The sequence below is a fragment of the Thalia democratica genome, chromosome 5, assembly GCF_965202585.1.
Source record: "Thalia democratica chromosome 5, ktThaDemo2.hap1.1, whole genome shotgun sequence".
Taxonomy (NCBI): domain Eukaryota; kingdom Metazoa; phylum Chordata; class Thaliacea; order Salpida; family Salpidae; genus Thalia; species Thalia democratica.
In genome coordinates, this window is record NC_139169.1 from 62,502,084 (window position 1) to 62,527,870 (window position 25,787).

The 25,787-nt window shown below is 27.2% G+C and overlaps 1 protein-coding gene across 1 annotated transcript; it reads right to left on the reverse strand.

Moving 5' to 3' along the window:
• Positions 1-6,874: 6,874 nt before the first annotated feature.
• On the reverse strand, positions 6,875-23,413 carry LOC145837265 (uncharacterized). Its single transcript, XM_082945069.1, has 6 exons — positions 21,495-23,413; positions 20,754-21,286; positions 19,369-19,620; positions 17,340-17,507; positions 13,770-13,878; positions 6,875-8,736 (listed from the first exon to the last, which is right to left on the reverse strand). The coding sequence occupies exons 1-6, from the start codon at positions 23,367-23,369 to the stop codon at positions 8,527-8,529; spliced, it is 3,147 nt and encodes a 1,048-aa protein (XP_082801195.1). The 5' UTR covers positions 23,370-23,413; the 3' UTR covers positions 6,875-8,526.
• Positions 23,414-25,787: the final 2,374 nt, after the last annotated feature.

Here is a 25,787-nt window from a genome sequence, read left to right on the forward strand (position 1 = left end):
GGATGTTAATCATATCATGGACTTCTATCAGCAGTTGATACAATCATTCTAGAATATGCTTTTTAGACTGTAGTAGATTTACCAAGCTTTGTTAAAATGAAACTTTCTCTGTTTATAATTATGGTTGTATCGCTTTTTAACATTCAAAGAGGTTTGTTTTATTTAAAGTAAATTGTTTCATTAGGTTTATAAGTATGTGGTAAAGTAGTAAATTAGTCATTATAAGTATTTCAAACTTTTATTTGAAAAAAAAAAAATTTGTTATAAAATAGTTTATACTAAAAAATGTTTTTGTTTCAACCAAAAAAATATGTTTTAGTGAAGTCTGTACCTTCTGCTGTTGAAATTCGTTTTATGGGTAAAATTGAGCTTACAAAATCTCCGTGTGCTGATAAATATTCGTAAGTTTTTTTTTGTTAAAATAACCATAGTTGTTATAACTATTTTGCTTAAAATATTATTTTTATAAGTTTGAAAACACAAAGACTATCACAGTTTTATGTTATAAACTATGATCAAAGATAATAATCAATTAAACAGTTGGTAAATTCTTTCTTTTACAACAACTGTATAACTTATAAAGAGTCTACTGCCTCTGATAAGGTTATACCTCAGGTTTCAATATCTTTTTTTTCTGTTAACTTTTTAAATAAAGTACTAAAACTTTCATACCACAGATATCCGGAGAAAAGTTTTATAATTGTAGCTGAAACAATATTCAAAAAAGTTTTTGAGCAATTTCTTTTATTGAAAGTTTATTAACTAAAATTAATTTTAAAACAGTAAGGAGCTGCTGCTGAAATAAAAAAACGAAAATACAGAGTGCTCTTTGTTTATACAATATATTTCATTTGTATGGAAAGCATTTAGCGCAAATTTTATAAAAAATTGATGGTGCATACTTTTGCTATTTAACGTAAATAAATTTAATACATAGTTTTAAAAGTAATTTTATAAAAAAAATCATCACAAAAAATACTTTGTATTGTAGTTTTGAAAATTTAAAAGTATAAACAATGTTGTATACATATGACAAAATAACGCTGTGTACATACTTTAGAATCGTTTTAGCAGTGCTTTTTCAAGTAAATCTATCATTACGATATAAATAATTTTTTGAATAGATTTTGCTTCCAATTTAAAGATCAATGTAAAACGCTGGAGCTCAAGAAAATATGTCGGAAAACCTGTGGATTTTGCATAAGTGAACCTCGAAACGGTTAGAGTCTGTTAGTTTACTTTTAAATAAAACAATTTATAAATGATTTAACTTTAACTTTTATTGTATGGTTGTAATAAAAACAATTTTTACCTATATTCTATGTTAGAATACTTAATTCAAATGTACACACAATTACTCTTTCGTTTTAAAACAGTAGATACATCTTACAAGTTTCTATTCTATTAAGACTATTATTAATTTGGGTTACCATTTTTCACTAAAAAAAAATGTTTAAAGTTGTAGCGGTGCATTCAAAGTTTTACAAACAATGGTTTATAAAAGTTAAAAACCAAAGATAAATTTTTTATTGCCTTGTTTGCTTATAGTTCACAAGTAAACTAAAATATTTTTTTAATAATTTTTTTTTGCAGCTTTTATTTTATTTTCCTGCTGACTGCGGTTCTAAAAGTACTTCATGCCATAATAATGAGTTTGAAATCTTTTTTTTTGAAGTATATTTTTTGCAAACCAATTTATCTATGAAAACAAACGTTAAAAAATCGGTTGTTAAAAATAAATAATCTTTAAAATACTTGCAGAGCCTTACCATGGTGTATGTGGAGTACCTCACACTCCTCTGAAGTACAAGACGAAGTTCATAATTGGAGGTTAGTAATTTTAAAAATCCTAAAACTTGTTTTTTTTTAACAAAAACATTTCGCTAGTTAAATTTTGCAAATGAAAGTTTTAATTAAACAAGTTTAAAGTGTACATACTTTTAAACGTTTATCCACATACTATACTTTTATCATGTTTTTAAAGGTTCTTATATAAGGTCATTTATTTTTTAAGTAAAACAAATTACTATCACAACTTTGACATCATTTGTCTTAGTATAATTTTTTATATACTGAAATTTATGAAAAACCTTACGAACAAAATTTGAAATTAATAAAAAGACGTTTGGCTTAAGTTGAAAATATGTTTTCCAAGACATGAAAATGTTTACAAAGAAAAAATTTAAGCTTTTTTTGAGATTTTATTTATAGATAATAACATAATAAGTGTAAAATAATTGTTTCCTCTTTCATAACCTTTGTGAAGGTTTAAGTACAAATTATAGTGAAAAAAGTAATAGTGTATCAAAAGTTATATGTATAGTTTTTCGATCAACAAAAAATACGCTCAAGATATTTGGTCCTAGGACCTGGTTCACGAAAAAACTTTTTGGTTATAAATTTGTATACATAACTTTATATGTAGTTATTGTTATGGAACAGATACTTTTAAAAAACTTTTGAATAAGTAGTTTCAATAATTAACTTGAAAAGGAATAAGTTTTAAAAAGTCTTTACTACAAAGTGCAAACAGCAACACTATTTTTTTTTCAATTTTTCGACTAAGATTGTATTTGTAAGCTTAGTAAAACTGTTGATCGCAACTGGTATAAGAAAATTAACAAACTTGTAAAAATGTTTCTGTTAGTAGAACATACTAGTAATGAAACCACCTAATCAGGTAACACGGCCGCTGTGACTTCTATACCGTGGCAAGCCGCACTGTTCAAAGACTTCAGGGATCCCTGGATGACGTGGAATCAGTTTAAAAAAAGGTCACCGCAATGTGGCGCTGTTCTTATAGGGAACAGACACGTTGTCACTGCAGCACACTGCTTTGATGAGAAAAGGTTTGAATTAGTTCTGTTGTTTTTTTATAGCTTTGAAAATTATTTCAAAGTTTCACATAGTAATTATTTTTTTGAATCAGCCTTTTTTTTGTAATTTAATAGAATTGGATTAAAGGAGGTCTGACTCAGTATTCAAGTTTTTCTTTAGGGCAAAATGTTTTCAGTACTTAGTTAAGCTTGGGCTAGCTAAATTTAAATTGTAAAAGTCGTAGTAGAGTATTACAAAAATTTATTTTTTGTGAGTACCATTTTTAGATTGTTGAAGTTTTTAAGTACTCAAAAAATTGTGGTGTTTATTTTATACATAATTAATTACAGTTTTATACTTTATCTTAGCTAAAAAACGTTACTTAACTTATTTGTAACCAAAGTCTCCATTGATTTCAACAAATACTATATAGATTCAATCTGCACGCAAAAGACTGGTTCGTATACCTCGGAAAGCACACCACCAGAATAAGCACCAAAGACTTCGGATCCCAAAAAGTTTCGATTAGAAAGATAAAAATCCACCCGGAATACGACTTTTCTACAGCCGACAACGACATAGCGGTACTGGAACTGAACAGGGTGGTGAACTTCGACACTTTTGTGCGACCCGTTTGCTTGCCTACCAAGGACGTGCCGTTTTTCCCCGGAAAAATAGTTTTGGTGTCGGGATTCGGAGTAAGCAATTTTGAAACGAAGAGCGTTGAAGAAAAACTTCAAAAAGTAAGTTTAAACTTTAAATGATACTTATAACTTTAATTGCGCATAAATTAGTTTGACTTCAGTAAAAGTGTTTGTCTTATCTTTCAATTTCAATTTTGTGTTTCTTATCTTTACTTATTTAGTTTCGTTACTACTCAGTATTTTTCTAGCCATGTTTGTTGTTGATTTTAATTTAATAAAGTGGACTAAAAATTTTATTTCTAAAAGTTTTAAACTTTAAAGCTCAGTATTTTCACCATTAGTAAGTGGAGTTGTATACTGTAGTTTAGAAAACATTTAAGTATTTTATAACTTTTCACATCAAGAGAAAACTTATTTGCATTTTCATCAAGGTAACGGTGAACGTGATAGAAAAATCCAAGTGCCTGAGCTGGTTGAAAAAGCACGATAAGAACGTGGTTCTCACTGAAAACATGTTCTGCGCAGGAACACCATCAGGAAACGAAGATTCTTGCCAGGTTGGTTTTTGGTGGGAATTTTTGCTTAATTACCTTTTTCTTAGTTTTTTTAATTTGATTATTTTTTATTGGTATTTTATTGATTGTTTCCTTAGTTTATTCGTGTTTTGATTGGTTATTTGTTTTTGTGAGTACTTGTTTTGTTTTGAAAAGGAAATTAGTTAATTTTTTCTAACAGATGTTCTTTGGCTTTTAAATTTTAGCTTCACTAGTTATATGTGATACTTCTAGCCTAGTCGAAAACTTTTAGAAAAACTATTAAGCTTTGGTATAAAGTAAAGCTTCGAAAAAAAACTAAACATAATAAAATAAAATACTGTAAAACTTTAACAATCTCTTTTATATTTAATCACAAAAACAAATTCACTTTTTCAGCTTGAGTTTATGTTGTGACTGAAAGTATAAATTTAATATTTTTTTATCAAGGGTGATAGTGGTGGCCCTCTAGTGACAGAAAAAGACGGTCAGCAATTTCTCCTTGGTATTGTTTCTTGGGGTTTCAACTGTGGAAAAGCCCAAAAACCAGGAGTCTACACAAAGGTTTGGTGTTTTTTTTCAGTACTGTACAAATATAAGGTTACAACCTTGGTTCTAGCATATGCATGTATAAAAAATTCTAATAGTAGTTAACGGATTGTAGTTTCTATTATTTCAAAAAAGTATTAATTTTTGCTCACAAGCGAAAAGAATTTAGATTTTCTTACTATACTATGTATAATCTATAGTTTCAGATATTTAAAAAAAGTAAAGTAAAATGCTGTTATTCCAACATGCACTTGTAAAAAAAAATAAAGTTAACAGTTTATTTTTTCTACCAGCCTCTGTAAAACTTAAAAAGAACACATTAGTTTTAGCTTACAACTTAAAAACTTTACAGTTATAATTACTTCTATGTTTAAATTAAAATATGTTTTTTAGTTTTTATAACCTCGTATCCTTTTTTGCAATAAAAAATTTAATTTTGGAAACAAAAACTCAAAAGAAAGTTTACACATACCTTAGATATGCAACTGAAATAGATTTAATTTTAAGTTAATGCCTAAAAGTATTTCTTTCACTGAAGTGTTCTCACAAATTTTTATAGTGGCCTTATATTCTTCCAAAGCTTTAGCTTCAAAACAAAGTGTTTCAGTTGTAACAACACAAAAAATAAAAACGCGAACCTAGTCATGTTTTTTTTCGCTCTTTGCTTGTTCATAATCATAGTTAGCGGTCTAACTAAACTGTAAAATATTGAGTAAAAAAATAAGTTTTACTGTAAAAATGCTTAAATTAAAAAAAAAAAAACCTAATCATAAAATAAACATTAAATTTAAACTCAGACTGATAGCATAATTTGATTAGCTTGAAAAAATATAAGTACAAAGTTACAACAACTTTACATGTTTTACTTGATAAAGATATATAGCCATCAAAAATAACCTTAACAAATCTTTAAAGTTTGTAAAAATAACAGTGCAAAACTGTAAGTATTGAAAAACAAAATTCTTCAATATTTTCATAGTAAAAAATTATAAATTAAGCTTGCAATTTAAAACTTAAGTTTAATTTTAGTTTAACACTTTATATTAAACATAACAAGAAGTGCAACCCTTAAAGTTTTTGAACAAAAATTACTTAAACTTGTTTTTAACTTTAGCAAAAAATTATTGAAAATTTTTAATTTAGTTGTTTATGTTTTAGGTATCTAATTATCTTGAGTGGATCAAAAAAGAAACTAAGTAGGAAACTAAAAGAAAATCTGAAGTTACGAGGTGCTTTGAAAACTCATGAGTGCGAAGATTATGCTGCAATGTTGTGTATAAACTAGTATATTTTGTAACCATATATAGGTGGCTATTTGAAACAAGCTTTTTAACCTAATATGATTTGTGTTTTTTAGATTAATATTAATCTGATAAGGTTTTAGCTGATTTAGTATTTTCTTGCACAAATTGTTCAAAATACTTTCCATTCCAATAACCTTAATTTTGTATTTTATCAATCTGTATATGTTAAATTATTAAATAAACTAGTAACTAGTAGTTATATCCATAACTTAATAATCTTTTTTCGATTTAACTTACTGCACTTTTAAACATTCTGTATTTGTGTACATTCACAAAATAAATCAATTCTAACCTAGTAAATTTTACTATGACCCATTAAACTTTCTGTTTTTCATGTTTTTAGTAAATGTTATAAAAATATATTTGTAAAGTTTTAATGAAGGATTAGTTTGGTACAGTTTAACTTTAGTTTTGTGGTTTATTTGTAAACATATTGTACTTAACTAATAAAATTGGTTAAATGATAATCAGTCTGTTATAAAACTGTTCAGTTTCGTATTCATCAAAGTTTAAAAAGCAATATAAATCTTGATAATGCTTGTTTTATAAAGTTATGTTATATAGTTTATATGATATATGTGTGGTCTAGTTAAAAAAAAATTTTCAATTTGTAAACTGTGATTTTCATTAGTAAAAACATAATTTCCCTACCACTTAAAGATAATTTATTCTTAAGTCTTACTGTAAATAGAATTTTTCTTTTTTTTCTAGTTCACGATTTATAAAATTATATATACATGAAACGAATATACTTATAAATAGGTAGTTTGTGAAGTAGTCGTATGTTTTAAATTAAAAAAAAAATTAATAATTCAATAAATTACTAAACATGGTTAAAATAAATACATGAAAAAATCTTTAACAAAAATATTTCAACTAAATAAAACTAAAAGTTTGGCTAATGTTTAACACATTTACTTTGAATGAATTTTAACTTATTTACAACATACAAGAAACAGCGAATTTACTACAATTTATTTTGAGAAAAGAACAAAGTCCAAAAGAAAACTTCGACAAACGTGTCGAAAACCCACTCAGGTCAGAAAAGACACGAAAAATAAAGTCTGAATATTACAACCGCATAGTTTTGTGTACAAATTAAAAAGGCAGTAAAAATTGTTTTTGTTTTTTTTTCTGATATCATTTACAATGTATTACTTTTTAAGTTTGTATAGAAAATTTATAATTTCTGATCATATATAAAAAATTAAAAAATGTAAAAGGTGACTATTTTTTAAAGTTTTTTATTTTTAACAGCGTTATATAAATAAACGTACCTAGTCAAAATAAAGTTTTATAAACGTTTAAGAGGATGTATAAGATAAAAAAAAAGTTTTAGAGTTCTATTGAAGTCTATTTTTTCGAGAAGAATGGTATACGAATATATTTTATACACTTTTAAAGGCAACATCTGTAAATCTTTTCTGCCTGAGAACTTTTACGAATAAATAAAACTAAACAAATAAAAGATACACTAACCTTTAAAACTCTTATGATAGAGACTGTGAACCAACACGAAACACACATCAGTCATATTTTGTATGCTACAGCGAAAAAACAAAATTAAGTTGTTTCGAATAAAATTTAAATGAAAATTGCAAAAAGTAAAAATACTCGGTGTGTTTGCTCGTTTAATTGTGCTGTGATTTGTGACTCAAACTGAAATACAACAACATAATTTATTATTATTAACAACTTTTCACCCAAAGTTTTACAAATTAAATTTAGTGTTTAGTTGACAAGTAATAACTAATAAATATTCTTTACTTAAACTGTAACCAAACCAAAACGAAATCTAAAATACATAATAAGCTAGTTTGAAGGAAAATATCAGTTAACTAAATTTATTTGTACTTTACTTTGGTCCAAAATAACAAGACAAAATTTGCTTCAATTTTATCAAAAATTTGGTAATATTTTAAATGTTTTCTTCTTTAAATGAACTTCAAGCTTGTGCATTAATATTCAAACAAAACAGATTTTTTTTACTTTAATGAACAGCTTTCCGTCGCAATTCAAACAAAGTAAAATGAAAGTTATTGCAAAATTTCAACTATTTTATGTAATGACGCATAAAACGATGACGTAAGCTGTAACTGCAAAAGTATTTTTTTGGTTGAAGAATAAGTTTTTATGATAACAATAATTTTAAATTTAGATAAAACTGTAAGTTTCTACTTTAAATTAAGAACAATCTAGCTGTAAATGACACTTTAAACGCTATTCAAACGAGAAAATTAAAGTCATGAAGCATTGAAAAAACTAACCAAAAAAATTATCTACTACAGCTTTAAACAACTTACAATCGATAAAAGAAGGAGATATTCATATTTAACTTTAACAATATCATTACTCTCCAAATAATTTTTATCAAGCTGAAACGATTAATCTACGACGAGAGAGTAAATTTTTAAACGTAATTTCAACTAAAACTTAAGTTTATTAGAAATTGCAACTCTTTTTTCAAACAAGACTTCACAGGTCCAAATATGTAATTTGATAAGTACATATAACTTAATGTCCAAATATTTTAATGCTTCAAAACTATTAATCTACGACAGTCAACTTCTAAACGACATTTCAACTAAAACTGTGAACAAAAAACCAACTCTCTCGAAAACTGTCATCAAAACAAATCAAGGGTCCAAGTAATCGCGGCTTTTCCCTATATTCTATTCATCACGGGTCCAAGTAGGTGGGCTTCCCGTGTTTTCCCTTCAGCCTGAGGTGCCACGCGACGCTGGTCGACGACGACACGGTTCTGAACTGGTGCACGACGTTCCTCGGTATGAAGTAGACGTCGTTGTCGTGCAGTTTTATGTGCGCGTACCTGCATCTGGTCTGCCTGCGGAGCGTGTTCAGCTTGCCTTCGTCCACCCACTGGCTGCACTGTTGGGTGGAGAGAAGAAATTATTGGTGGTTGATAAAAGCACTTGGGTTTTTACATTACAACTGTTTGTTTTTTGATAATCTAAAACATTTTGTTTCAAGTACTCAAAAATATCCATTTATGCGTTATATACATCACAAACACCTCAATGTTTCTAAAGTTACTCTATCTGAAATCTAAATACAATTAGTTTTACAAGTTTGAATTAGTACTAATTGGCTCTAGCTTTTTAAAGTCATTACTATAATTGTTTTATGAGATTTTTAAAAAATAATAAGTAATTATTTTATAACTAAAACATATACAGGTATATTTTAAATGTCATTTAACTAATTAAAACATAGTTATGCATTCATATTATGCATTAAAGATATACAACATCATTTTAAAACTTCAAATAATCAACATATGACTACATAGAGTATTAGTTTAACAAAAATATTCAGTACAAGTAACCAAAATACGTAATAAAAAGTCTTTTTTTTTAGACTAAGGGCCGGCAAGGTACAACCCGCGGGTCAAACCAGGTCAGTAAAGCAGAAATTTCCCGCCGTATTTATGAGTTAAAATATATCGAAAAGTGCGGGTGGTGTTACATATTTGGTCTCCAAAAAATTTACGACGAAGTACAGTCGGAAAGTGTTTTTTTTTCTTATTAAAAACAAATACCACCAGCTTGATGTCTTTATTTTACGAAAATGTTCCCTAGAATAAATGATTTTTACTTTGTTTGGTATGTTTCAAAGTATTTAAAATGTTGATTAGAACTACAACATTAAAAACTATGGTAATTGAAAATTACTAATATATTGCTCATTTCAATTTTAGTAAAACTTTATTCATGATACCATGAAAAATAAACAAAAATCCCAAGCTTATTTCAAGTAACACTTTAACAATTTTAAGATGTTTCAGAAACAATTTTATTTATGCAATCAAGCCCTTCAGCTATAAAACGCCCTGAACCTTTAAACTTAAGAAGTTAAAATAATATTGCACTTTGTTGTTAGTAACTTACTTCAAATTAAAATGGTGTACAGCAACTTCTGGTGTACTTAAGTCTCTACTACTAATTATTTAACATGCTTTTATTAAGCGGTAAAAGTTTTATCTTTGTTGCGCAACTATGAACTCAAATAATGACAGTTATTGAATATTAATAATTACGATTAAACATGATTATGGTTTGTTTATTGTTAGTAGTAATGACAAACATTGATAGCCGAAACTGTGTAAAGCAAAAGGTGACGAGCAATGTGAGAAAATATTTGAAAACTAACAAAGCAAATAAATACGTCGATTCAGAAATACGTAGAAGTCTACAAACATAATATTTGTTACACAAGAGCGAACTCAAACTACTACATTTATTTAAAAATACTATTGAATAGTACTAGCTAAAAGTATAAAGAAAAAACCTTGTCATCGTTAAACGGTTAAACAAATTGATAGGCACCTCAAAAAACTGAAACCGAAGTCACCACAGAACAATGCAAGCAATTAATTTCATAACCGCTGCTCACTATATGTTCGAAATGGAATTTGCAACATCAAGTGTTTAAAAAAGATACCTAACACCTCGAATCAAAAAAAAAAACGAAATTGAAAAAGCATACTAAACCCATAAGTCACCACCAAAACGCAAACAAACAATTTTGCAACCGCCATACATCACCGCTCGCTAGGCAGCCGTAATGTAAACACTGCTAATACAAGCGTGCGGTCTGACACTGGGTGGCGGTACGGAGCTGCGATAAGCTGGAAGTTTGAAGTCACGTAGAATTACTACAGCTTTCACTATTTGATGTGATGAATGCGTTGCGAGTTTAATTGGCAACTATTAAGTTGTAAAGTGTAATTATTTACATATGCATAACTCTACTTGATATATAACTATGTAACATTAAAATTAAACATTCATGTCAAATATAGTAAATTGTTACAACTTTCACACTACTTGGTATACTGTATGAATGTTGCAAGTTTAGTGGCAACTAAGTGAAGATTTCAACAAGTTGAAATTTTTTTTAAACAACATAAATTAATATTTTTACAACTAAAGCTCTAATGATATTTAATTTTACAACATATGAAAAAAAAAGTTTGAGTTCCTTATAAAAAAACTAACTTTTACGAAAATTTCATATGCTAGATTATAAAATCTTATAACTTGTAATGTATATTTGCTACAAGTTGAAGTTTATAGTTTTAAATTTTACTACATAAAATAAAACTTGTTAATTTTCAAACAACCATAAACCCGTAGTAAATAATTTAAGACTAATGTTGAAATGAAGCTTAATTTAACTAGAATGTTGCAAATTTAATTGGCAATCGTAGCGAAGTGAAGATATTTACAATTGAATTATTTCTTTTTCCTTACGGTGCATCAAAATTGTATGACTTTGCAGTGAACTTAAATTATTAAGTATTATAACATTGGTATCTTAAAATGCGGTCGCCGTAAAGCTTTACTACACAAAAATTAAATTAAAATTGCAGTGTTTAAACAATTGTAAAGCTTGAGGTTCGCATTCACATTTCTATTATTGTAAACATGTTTAAAATAAACTAAATAACTAATACATTTTGAAAAATGTTTCATAAACATACAAATACCCTCGTAGAAACCTGAGTTTTACATTCAACTGATAAGAGTTTAAAGAGTGTAAATTTTTAAATTATTTAAAACTTTACAAATTGTTACCGAAGCAGTTACTAAAAACTGTACATAACTTAATATTGAGTTAACTACAAAGCATAAAAATGCAGACGAAAAAAAAAAGACAGGTTAACTGAACATTTTTTTCTACTCAATTTTTAGACTTTAAAAACTTATAATTTTCGAATATATGTAGTAAAAAGCGAAAATAATAAAAATCATCCTAAAACAAAGTGTAAAAAAAGAACATATGCATCTGAACTTTATACTTTTTGCATGCTTGACCTTTTAAGCTAGATTATAAATGGTTAAAAATTAAAAGTCAGGAAAAATAAAAAAGTAACAACCTTTTTTAGAGTTTAAATTTTTTTATGCAAAACAGTGTAATATTTTTTTCACTTTTTAGACACTTTATCATAGACAGCTATTTAAATTTATTAAAACGCATTCATTTACTTTACAAACTTTAAGCAGATTTTTATAATGTTGACAGTTTAGTATTTGTAGAAAGTTTTAACAGTATGGTCATGTAATACTTTGATACAATTTTAATCGTTAAAACTAAGTTTTATTCAAAAAGCACTTGTTTAGAAACAAATTAATGTTAAATTATATAAATAAATATAAATACATTTGAAGTCAACAACATAAAACATTTAATGGAAGATAAGTTTGAAAAAAAAAAGTAAGATTTAGTCTAAACAGCGTTACATAGAATAAAAAATATCATAAAAGTTACTTTGTTTATAAAGTTTTTTTAATTTTTTTAACCATATGTATAGCCATCATGTATACAACTAGATAAACACCAAATGTTTACTTATAATATCAGGGTTGCCACTCGTTTTTTCAAAAATTTTTCTAGGTTTTTAAAAGTACACATATTTGGGTCTATTTATAGTTTAGAGTTAAGTTAAAGGTAAGAAACTGTGTTAAATAGTATAAAAACATTGAAAAGATACTGTAAAGCTACTTTAAATATGTGTTTTAATAAAAAAAAATTTTGATGATGACAAAAATGTTTTATTTATATGATAGACTTTTTGAGTTAAATCGAAATTTTACTACTAAACATGTGAAAACTGTTAAAATTCCGGGTTTTTTTCAGGTTTTTTTTTGCCTAAATTGTCAAATTCCAGGTTTTTCCAGTTTTCCAGGTAAAGTGGCAACCCTGTAATATGTAGTTATTTGATTCACAAAGCATCAAGTATGAAACAACTGTAGATTAGCGTCTGTTTTATGTTATATACAATTATGGTATTGTATTTGTTTTACTTTTTTTTAGTGTTATAGCTAGTAATTAAAATATAAACCCGAATTCTAATTAAAGCTTAAATACCCATATACCAACAAAAAAACTATGTAAATAAAATAGTTTCAATAATATATTTTTTTATAAATAAAGTAGAGAGCTGAGCAAGCAAAACATACTTTAATATCATAGCTTTATACAACAAAATATCAAAAATAACTTGCGAGAAAAACAAAAATGAAACTTTAATGCATAAGTTCACAGTGATCTCAATGAATAATTTGTGAGTAGCCGTTACACGCATGAAGCTCATTAAAATTTAATAAATCATCCGCGCCGTACAGAACAACTGAAGTTGTATATCAAAAGCAGTAGTGTGAGGTTTGATGCAACGCACATAACCAAATTGGTTCATTATTCAGAGCAGCATTTGTGAAAATTCACACACAAACAAATACACTGTACAACTAAAACTCATTATTTAGTATGTAAGTTTCATTTAAAGGTAAATACAGTTTAGGTAGCTCTCCAAATAACGAGTACAAAAACTTGACTTATTTAGTGGATAGACTGTTTCTACAAAAACAATAAAGTTAATTGTCAATACTTATTGGTTATTTTTATATTTACCTATATAATAAACACTTTACTGTGCGTTATCAAGAATTAGTTAGGAAAAGTTGTTTTAATGCTTTAACTCTTAATCAATTATTCAAACTATTGCACCTTTTTGTGCTACTATTTACAGTATAAAAAACTATAGCAACTAGCTTTTTTTCTTATTACGTTTGTACATTTGTTTTGTGTAGCGCGTAAAACAAATAACACAAACGAAGTACTATATAATTTTAATAGAGTAATTAAAATAATAAAACTAGTTGAAGACGAACAGTGCCGATATCTTTATATAATTAGAAAAATAAAAACTACAAAATTCCAAACACTTTCATGAAAAAATAACATGAGTCCAGAACTGTCAACTTTTTTTAAGAGAAACAACTAAATGTTCTATTACTTCTTACATAACATACATCCTACATTTTGCCATGTATTGAGATAATTTGAGCGAGGTGATTTTTAATTACCAAAATGTAACTTTTAACAAACAAAACACGTACCTGATTAGTGGGAGGTTCGTGAACGTCCAGCTGAAGTTCCTCGCGAACTTTATCGAAGCAAGTGGAGTGGAAAGCGATGACGTCCTTGAGCACTTTGTTCAGTGGAGGCCTGAAACATTTTGTTCGATTAAAATGTTGTCATTGTTACTTTTAAATTTTACACTAAAACATACTTGTTGTAAAACCATTGTTTTCTGTAATGGTTATTCTCATAAAAATATCACTCACCTTAATAAATTATTAGTTTTTTATTTATATATAATTTGTAATACAGTTGTTTGTCTTGTCTAAAAAAAAAGCTCAACTTACAGTTTACTAATTTATTATACTTGACAAGGTCGTAATTTTTTTTGCCACCGAATTCTGGTAGTGAATAAAATACTTAGTGCGCAATCATATTATTATTCATATAGTTTTTTTAAAGTTAATTATTTAAAAAAAAAGCTTTGTAGTGAGCTCCTGGTATTCATTACTAGTATGAATTAAATATTATTTTTGTACTGTTTTCTGCACCTGTTGTAAAATAATCGTTTTTTGTAACAACTTTAGCCTTAGTCCTACTTTTGAAACAAAATGGGTTGTAATTAAATTTTAAAAATGAACTGTCAATTTGACCAATAGATTTAGTATCCTGAACAAATGTAGAAAAGATTGCAACTTTTACACAAACAAAACAATAAAAAATCTACGCCAAAATATTAGAGCAGCTTTTAAAATTTAATCTGTAAATCAAATGAAGTCATTTTAATGAAAAACACAAAATAGTAATAATCAAATCTTAAAAAATTTTTAAAACCAATAATACTAACTAAAAATCACTCAAACAATTTTATTACGTTATTTGTTTAAACTAGTGTCATAGAAATGCATAATTTATAGCTGCAAAAACAAAGGATTTAAAAGTTTAGGAGCCTTAATTTTTTTTATAAAACTTTGTGTAATTTTGTGAATCAGTACTAACAAATGTAACCATACGTTCTAACAGTATAACACAGCTTATCTAAAGACATATTTATTTTAATTTAATTATTTTGGGAAAAAAGTAAATAAGTTTGGTCAACTGAGATTTTGATTTCAGACAAATTTATTGACAGCCAATCTATTTTATTGCGGTAGGTTTTAACTAAATAGTATTTATTTTTGTAAGAGTTAGAAAACAAGCGATGTCAATAAAATCGGTTTTAAGGCTTTTTTTAAGTTGTACAGCAAATCAACAATGAGATTAGGCCAACTAAATATTAATTTATATGTAAGCAAATAAAAAGAGTAATACAAGTATGTGTTCAAACACAAACATTTTTACTTTGGTTTATTTGTAAATATCATTTTCAAGCTTCAATAAGCACACACCCATCACGCCACCAATAAAAAAAACTATTTCGAGCACCATCAAATTTTGTTGACAAACTTCATAACAAGCTTTTATATAATGATCAAATAAATGAGAGTGTTTTTGCATCAATAAACTGATATCTATGTAAAATAAATTTAAGTTTCAAATGCAAAACAAAGATTTTAAGATAAAAATACATTAGGAATTTCCCAAGCACTCAAACGTGTTTTACATTTTCTTTCTGTATGTAAATGTTAAATTCATATACAGTGTCATAACTCGAACAAAAATACATAAAGCGTATTAAATTGCAGCTTCGAAAATGAGATAGTCCGGATATATGCTGAAAACTAAAGTATAAATCTAATGATCAAAAAAATAAAGTTTTTGAAATATATTCTGAAACAGGAACTTATTAAGTAATCCGCGCAATGCAACATACTTGCATGCTTAAACGAGGGCACTTATCTTTACAAGTACTTCTCAACACATTATAGCTGAAAATCAATACTACTAAGTTTGACTTGTTAAAATAAAAGTGTATTTATGTAAAGATGAGCTCATTTTTTAAAATGCAGCTTTACAGACTATAAGAATAAATTCAAATTTATGCACTTACATAGTTTTAAACAATTGTAGAAATACACCAAGAAAAGGGCTTAAACAAAATTAAAATTACAAGAATTTAAAGTTTTAGAACAGAAGGCATTACAACTTGTATTTCCTTGTTTACTGAAAGTTTGTCTTTATATAAAGTTGAATGTAATTTTCTTTTTATTGCATAGAACAAATATAATTCTTCAGACAGGAGTAGCTATTTATAACTAGTTTATTTATAATTTTGTTTTTGCAACACATATTGCAACATTACAAAAAATCACTATTATTAAACCTGTTTTATGATCTTTTTTTTTCATACTTTTCCATTTTCAAACAATATAAAAAGTTTCAAGTCAAAAACAACTATTGATACAAGTCTTGTAAAAACAAACTTTGAATCTGTGTAGTTAATCTTAAAAACAATTATTACAAAAAATGAACTAATAGTTAATTCTCGAAAAATAACTTAAGAAGATAACAAAAATATTATTTTTAGTTTAGAAAATAAATAAAACTTTGATTGAAAACTACTATTATAAACTACTTCTATTAATTTTTTTTTTTGTTTAGTTGAATATAAATATCAGAGTGTATCTATAATAACCTCTTTGTTGTCTACTTTTTACAAGAATTTCTCTATTTTGGAAAAAAAAACTATAACTACGTATTGACTTTAAAAAAATAATACAAGCTAATTAATTACTCTGTGGTAAACTAAAAAGAGCAATTAATTCTCGTTGTCCTGCTAATTACAATAATTTGTTTATTCGTAATGTGTTGTTTGACAAAGGTGTGGAATTTAAAAGTAATAGATTCATATTGTTTTAGTTCAAAATCATTTTTTTAACAATCGGAAACAAATATATATTTTAGATAATTCAAATCAGCATTTATAAAAATTGCTCTCTTATTTTGATTATTTTAGGGCATAGGGGGGTCCAACATTTTTTTTTCCTAAAAATAACATTGGATCTTATATGAAAGCTTGAAGTACAAACTACAAGCCAGTTTTTATAGAATAAAAAAAATATTATTCAACTTTTGAGATATTGTAATTTTTATAATAACTTCAGATACAAACGTTTAGACCACAAATTTTTCAGGGTGTATTTTCTTGGAAATTTAAAAAATCACAAAAATCTATTTTCTCCTTCATTTTTTGAGCTAGAGACCTAAAACGTTCAGGAAACGTTCCTGTTATAGTTTTAAAGACTTTGAATGTTGCAATTTTAAAAATATTAAAAAAAAAATTCAGATAAGAGAAACAAAAAAATAGGTGGTTTTTTTTAGATAAAATTTTTTTTTTTAAATTTTAAAAACTCCTGCATTCAATCTTTTCAAAGTTTAATAATACACTTTCTTTGAAAAATTGAAGAATATTGCTTAAAAAATGAAGGAGGAGATAGATTTTTAGTGAAATGGTCTTTTTTCGCGTTCTTAGTTTGCGCCTTCCATAAAAATACTTTGATCGCTCATAACTTAAAAAATACTTTGAATTTTTTCAAGCGGTTAAAAACGTCTGATAGCTCAGATAAAACTCTACAAAATAAGATCAACTTGTGAAAATCAAAGTAGCCCTCCTATGCTCTTAAATTTTTACTTTTAATAAAAAGTTATCAACTAAAAAGACAACCAACTTGTTGCCAACGGACACGCTTTTCAACGCCCCAACAGCCCAGGTGGTTTCCCTGTCCAGTCCCGCTCCCACGTGGTCCGCGTGCGCCGGGGTCCGGTCCTCGATGAACGTCTCCCTTTTCACCATCGACCTCGACTTGAACCTTCCGTTCGGAGTGGACGGTTGCCCTCTGTGTTTGGTGTAAATATAAGAAAATTGTACCCATGTGTTATCATACATTACTATTTTTTGATAAAAGTCGTTTGCTAAATTTTAGTCATAAACAAGATTAGACAGTTCAGTGTGTCTCTCTATTCAGTGTGGGTAAATAAATTTAAAAATTTCATTTATGTTGCGTAATTACATATCTTTTATTTTAGTTTTAAGGTGCTTGCTGTTGTTTAGTCAACAATAAGATTAGTCATGTTTGTTTGTTATTTAACGTTTGATCTATTTTGTAGTACAAAAATTATTTTTTAACCTTAATTTTCAAAAAAAAAACAATTGTTTTTTTAGTGTATCATATTTTATGCTGTTATGATGTTTATAACAATTAGTTCGTAAATAAAACCGATAAAATTTTTACATTTTTTAAATTTATAATTTCAGAAGCTTTTTTACAGTAACAAACCTAAATTATCCTTATTTGTTTTTTACAGTATAACACCACAGGTAAAACAATAAACTAACTAAAACTGTTAAATATACTAACTGGATCTCTACAAAGTTAAATTGTTTAAGTTTTTTTAATGTCGAGTTTAAAACTCATTGTATCGTGTTCACTAACTTTCATTATCTTTACAAATCATTCATTATTAAATCTTCATAAACTTAACAAATTAAATAAAGAGTTATTGTTCATGAACAATTTTAATCAAATAAAACTTTATTAAAATAGTTTATATGCAATTTAAAATTTTGTAAACATTTTTTTTAATATTTTTATTTTCCAAATGTTTAGTTTGTAAATTTGTCTTCAGATAGTGTTATGAATAATTTTTATAAACAGAATGATTATCTTTGCAAATGTACTTATACCAAAAGAACATTATTTTTGTAAGCATGCTTAAAGAAATTTTTAAGAGTTAATTTATATTTTCTTGTTAACTGATATATTTTGGTCCCAATTTCACTATAGTTATTTATCACACAGTAAGTTTGTAGGTATGATGTAAACACATTTTTTTAAATATTACATTCAATTTCGTGATGTTAAAATACAGGGTTGCCAACTTGTAATGCTAAAAATGTACCACCAGCGTGATTCAGTTTTATTTTACATAACATATTACAACTATAAGTAAAAAAAAAACATTTGACAACATATCAAATTAACCTAAAAATCTAATTTTATAAACTTGCAACAAAGGAGAAGTAATTGCAGTAAGTGTTTATAAATATTAAAACTATTTTTACAAACTATATAGCAGCACAATTGTTTAAGATTTGAATATGAAAAAAATACTAATACGTTTATTAAAAGTTCTAAACATTAAAGGAGTCTTTGAGCATCACATTAAAAAGTATTCTATAAAATCTATTATTAAACATTTGAATATATATACATATTCAAACTATGTAATTAGCGGTGCTAATATAAAGGATGGACCACAGGCTAGTTCAAAAACGAACAATAATGTAAATAAATTGAAGCTAGCTATTAAAACTTAAACTTAAAATGAGCAATGTAAATATTCAAACCAGATAATTTGGTATATCAAAAACAATTTACAAATGAAGTCATATTGGAACTCCAGATAAAAACAGACCTTTGAAAATCTTAATACTTTAAGTTTATTTCAATCAAATGAATACAATCTAACAACCAATTAACGCTTTTGTTAAAATAGATTGTTTTTAGCACAACAGACTGTGTAATAAGTAGGAAAAAGCCTTTTGTATCACTGATTTTACTAACCTCCTTACAACATACAATCTTAGAACTATATTAAAAACATACAAGGAAAATATTTAACGAATAAAATCTTTTTTTTTTTCAAAATATACAGTTTGCAAGCAATCCAACATTAATTTTTACAAAGAATTCTTACCTCCTTCTCCCGTTTTCCTTCAAATTCTTCCCGTACCCGCTCGGCACCATCTGCTCACCGGGCCTGATCCACAAGATGGGCCCGTCCACGCTGTACGACCTGTCACTGCCCACAACCGCTGACAGCTCGCCCCACGGCATGCTCACGTTGAGGAAGGGGTTGGACTCTAGGAGGTCGAGGTACTGGGGCATGGGCATGCCTGATTCCTCGCCCCTGGCCCCAGCGATGTTGATTGCCCTCATCGAGCTGTACCTGTTGGTTGGTGGTTTTTGTTTAGGGGTAGTTTTAAGGAATTACTATAATTTAGTGCTATAATATTGTTGAATGTATGCGTAATGGATAAGCATAACTTTTATTTGCATGATTTTTGTTAATATTTTTGTGTACTACTCAAGTGTGTAATGTATGCTAGTTTAGAAACTTTTTTTGTTTGTTTGAATGTTATAGCTTGTTTGTAGATAATTTACAAAATAAATATTACAATTTTTAAATTTTTATTAAGAGAGTAAAACTTATTAGTTTTTTTTTTACTGCTGCAAAACAACAGAAGCTTAACTGTAGGAAATATGATGTTAGATAATACAGGAAAAAATATGTTTGATGAAAAATTACTGCTATAGAAACTATGTAATATGAAACATTAAACAAAATTTGCAATAGTAGCAGAACTATAAGCTTATTGATCAAATTTAACATTGGCTTTAAATGATTAATACTTTTTTATATAAACATAATAATAATCTTCTTTATATACTGAAAAAATATATGCAGCTATTGCTAAATATTATTTAGTCAAATTAAAATGTGTAATATTTAATAAAAAAGGTGCAACATACATACCTTTACTAATTGAAAGTTATAATATAATTTGTATTAATGTACAAATATATAATTTCTAAAAACAAGTAAACAATATAAATACACGAAGATAAAAAAGATTTCATTCAACCAAAACAGTTTTTTAAATTAAAAAAATCAAGTAATTAGTAAATATCTAATAAACAACTATTTTTATTTATTTGTCTTAAAAATAAGTACAAAGAAATATAAAACTATAACATATATACTAGTTTCTTTATCAATAATAACTTAATACAAAAAAACAATCATAAAACTTTTTCTAGTTAACGTATAATTATAAACCTTCTAAATTAAGCATTAATTTACATTTTAACAGTTATTACTTTTAACACGATTATGTAAATATCAAAAGTTAGTTGTCATTCAAGTTTGCTTAAGCTATATTATTTATAGATAAAACAGACACGAACATACACTTACAACTTATGACTTAACTTGTAAAATACAACCTACAAACAACCATCTGAAACATGTTTTTTAAAGCTATAATATATAACTTAAATAAATTAACACAGTAAACTCACGTGAACATTTGACTTTCCTTGTCATAGTTCTTCTTGACGTGGTCGCGATACTTTTTCACTGTGATACTGGAACTGGACTTCTGCCCCAAATGCTCTTCTGTCACTGACAAATCTCCATGCAAGTTGGTGAGGTGGTCCAAAAAGTCAGGAAACCCCACAATGGAGTCGTGGACAACGCCCATCACAAACGCCGGCTGGGACTCGGTTTCCTCAACAAAGCTGAGCTTGCAAAAATCCAAGGCAAACATATGCTGCTCTTCATGGGTCAGATGCGTGTCCAGCTCATGCTGGAAGGCATGGACAGTGGAAGCATGCCCACCAGGGTCAGTTTGAACATGAACAAACTTGCGGAACTTGGCCTTCTGAAACTGGAAGCGGTCCACAACGGCAACGTCAGAAGGTAAAGACTGGTTGTAGAAGGGGCAGTTGATTCTTGCTGTGTTTGCACTGGAGCTTTTGTGGCTGGTGGCTTCTGATGTGCAGCTTTCATCACTGGAAGTGTCACTTGATGAGGATGAGGAGTTAGTTGTATCCTGAAAAAATTTAATTGATCTTCAGTTTAATATGAAACCGCACATTCAAGAACTGTAGAAAAATATAAACATAAAACTTTTACTATTTACTAAAGAAATTCAAAACATACTATATTTTGATAATTTTTCTAATTTTTCTAAAATTCTAAAAACGCTTTTACTTTTACATGGAAACTTTATGTAATATTTTTTTATTTAAAATACTTACAGAATATAGGTTCTTCTTCCTATCTTCTTTAAACTCTTCTTTTTTAATTTGAGCAATTGATTTGAAACTATGTTCCTGTTTATTAACAACATAACTTCGTTTTTTTGAGTTTGATCCTTTAATTAAACTAGAATAAGATGACAGTTTTTTCAATGGAGTTAAACTTTTTAGATTAGAGTTTTGGGAATTGTTGAAAGAGCAATTGAGTTGATTAAACTCATCTTTAATTAAGTTATTGTTCGAATTAGTATCATTATGAGTTCTAGGTCTTTTGTATGGCTTGTGTTTAAACCCTTGACCAAGTTTACGCTTTTTTCTCTTTACAGATGTAAAACTATTATTTCTTTCATCAGAAGAAACTATTCCTTTAGAAACTTGCAAAAAGCTTGAGTCAGCTACATTATTTGTAATAGTATTATCTAACTCATCACTGTCAGATGAAGTGGTTGAAATACTTTCACTTGTAATCTCACTTGATACAGCAGTATAAACCTTATCTTCACTTTTGTTGATATTACTTAATGATTTTACATCGGTTGTATTAATCTTATTATCATCAAAACTACTAGGATTCTGTGACAATCTTGGAGAACATGAACTTGAGTCATTTGTTTTAATATCCTCAAAATTATTATGGTTCTCTGCTATCTTTGGAGAACTTAGGTTTGAGTTTGTCTCATAAGTCTTATTATCCTCTACGTCACTAGAATTTTCTGCTAGCTTTGGAGAACTTAAATTTGAAATTGTCTTATTATCTTCAAAATCACTGGAATTCTCTGCTGTCCTTGGAGAACTTAAACTTGAGTTAGTTTCATTTACAGTGCAACTGCTGGAGACTACAGCATGATTTCCAGGTTCAATCAAACTTGAGCCATTACTATCATCTTGCATGTTATCTACCTCTGAAGCTGCATAAAACTCCACTCTTTTAGAGTCATCATCTGATTTATTAGTTGAGCTAGATATTTCAACTTTTTTGTCATTGAAGTTTTCTGCGCCATTCAAATTGCTTTGAAAACTCGAAGAAACAACATTGCTCATGTTCACTTTGCTTGCCAAACTATTACTTGCTTCTTTGAAAGATTCAAGGTTATGAGAATCATCAGTTACTGTACTTGTAACAATTCCTTTAGGACTTGAACTTACTGACCTAGACATTTTTGAAGTGAGTAAGCTTTCTTGCTTTTCTAAAGATGAAACACTGGAAGTTTTTGCAGAACTTTCCGAATCTGTTGAAGACTTTGAGTCATATGAATAGTTTTTGGGGGGAGTTTTTATGTTGCTTATTTTTTTCTGCAAAGGAGAAACTTTGTCCTTCTGCACAGTTTTTATCAACACTTTGTTCTCTTCTTCTGACTCTGAAGAACTGGTGTAAGTGATTCTAGCAGTCTTTTTGATTTTGTGTGATTTGTTTTCAGCACCAAATTGTTTTTGCTTACCAATAACACTTCCATTGTCTTTTTTTATTTCTGGAACTTTTTTATCCTTATAAGACTCATCTTTTCTTTTATGAGACTTGTGGGATTTTCCTTTAATCAGAGGCTTGGAAGGGTTCTTATCACCAGCTCTCTTTAATTCTTTCTTTTTATTTTCATGCAAACTTCCATTTCCTTTATTTTTAGACTTATCATTTTCTATTTCATACTTTTTATTTATTATTTTTTTACTGCTTAGGACGCTTGCTTTGTTTGTGGTCTGTTTTTCACTTTTGTTATGTCCAGAAGTCTTGCTTCCATTTTTGCTTATGGATTGTAGCTTGAGATTTTTATTGTTTTGTTTCTTTTTTTCCTCAAAAATAGATATTGGGTTTGAAAACAGATCAGCAAAAGCGTTTGTCTTTTTGAATTGGTTCTTGTTACTTTTGGGGTTAAACATGTTGATAGAATTCTTGTTTACTACCAGATTTGATCATTTTAAAATATAACTCTGAAATTTTTTTATTAGAATAATATAAATTTTTATTTGTTATTTTACTTAAGAGTTTAACTAAGAATTCTGACTTAAGTTTATTTCTAAAATCACTTTACTTGAGGTAATATAGTAAAAATAAACTTTTGTTTACTTACCACAGTTTTGAATAAACTAATTCTAAGCGTGTTGGTTTTATTTTTTTCCTCATTCTGATACTTACATATAGCTTAAAATAACTAGAAACTTATTACAAATGTATTACTTACTATACCTAAATTTTTTAGTATTCAAAACAAAAGCAGGTATTAACTATTTTTGAATGGAAGCAAACTACTATTATGCAAATAAAAATATTGGTATAACCACGTTTTATTCATGTTTTATTTCTACCAATATATAAACTTACTTTCAGTACAACTAATTTTGAGTACAAATTTATGTTACTGAAAAGTAAAAGACATTTTTATATAAACTCTTTGTTGTATTAGTACTATCAATACGTTACTCTGTGATAAAAAAAATCTCATGGAACTAAAAAATCTACTAAACTTTATAAAAAAACATAGTTTTTGAAAACATTCTTTGTAACAAAATTAAGCTTTATTAACATGAGGGAAAAATTTTAGTTAAATAATAGTTTAAAACTACTGAAACTGAACCTTCTTCATTAAGGCCATAGGGGGGTCAAACATTTTTTGTTGCTAAAATTAACTTTGACTTTTATATGAAAGTTTTAAGTACAAACTACAAGCCAGTTTTTATAGAATTCAAAAATATCATTTAACTTTTGAGATATTTAATTTTTTGTAAAAATTTTCCAATATAAACGTATGGACTGCAAATTTTTTGGGGTCAATTTTCTCAAAAATTTTAAAATTTACTAAAAATCTATCTCTTCCTTCATTTTTCAAGCAATCTTCTTAAAATTTTCAGGAAACGTTCCTTATAATATAAGAAAAAAACATTACTTTAGAATTTTAATAATTTAAAAAAATAAAAATTTTATCAAAAATTTAAAAAAAAGTGATTTAACGTTTTTTTGTTATTGTATAAAGATTAGACTAAGAAAGTTTGAAGATTGCTTGAAAAATGTAGGAGGAGATAGATTTTAAATGAAATAGTCTTTTTTTGCTGTTTTAGTTTTCCCTTCCCATAGGGAACCTATTATGCGGCCCGACTTTGACTGGTCATATCTCAAAAATTAGTTTGAATTTATTAAAACAATAAAAAATATTTTGAAGCTTAGAAAAAACTCTATAAAATAAGATTAACTTGTAAAATACATGGTTAACCCCCTATGGCTTTAAATTGATAAATTGAGGTGACAGGGTGAATACAAAAAGGCTTTCTACAAAACTATTATTAGCTTTTACACTTAACTTAACTTCTTTTTTTTATAATTACATCAAAAACTGTTTATACTGAAAAACAATAATTGAAATTGTATAAATAACTAAAATACAATACATAGACTTATTAGGTAACAATACAGTAAGTGCATTGTAAAAAGTTAATAGTAGCAGCAGCTATGTTACACTTAACAAGTTAGTTATTTTTTTAAGAATAAGAAATATTGAATAAAAAATACATTTTTACACCTTAAATACTTTAATTTATTATTTCCTTCTCATAAAAAAATTCTAGCACTTGGCTTAAATATCAAATCCAAGTATTTTCATGATTATTTTAATTTTATCAAGGATAATCCAGTGATTTTACAGAAAATGACAAAAATTCTAATAACTCTATGGGAAATTCAGGGAAGTGGTAACCCTGCATATAACTAAGCTTACCAAAATGGAGCCCTAACCGACTACTATCTTAATCTACCTAGATTTTTTCATTTAAAACTAAAAAACTTAATTTACTTTAAACAAAAAATAGACATTATTAAATATTATTACTAAATAGGCATACTTCATGTTTTGAAGATTAAAAATCAATGAACTTATAAAAAATATACAAAAACCATGTGAACTTCTAAAACCTTGCCATAGATCTTGTATGTAATTAGTCAACTAGTTTGGTTTAAGCTTGTTTATAATTTTTGTAGTCTTGGCTAGTTAGTATATACAAGCTAAATTAGTTCATACAAAAACTTAAGAATGCAAATATTTTTTATAAAAATTAAATATATCTACATGTTTGTCACTCTTTGAGTCAAAAAAAACTGTCCTGCAAGACCTTAAATTATCCTGATTCATTCTGAGTTTTTTCAAACTTTTTTTTAGCTATTCCAAATTAATAAAAATCAAGTTCTTCAACAAAATTGGTTATAAAATTACAAAATGATGAAACTCATCTAAACCTCATACAAAATCAATAAGAAATATGTCTTAAGATTATCAAAAAACCTAAAACTATCCTGAGTTTTTCATAAAA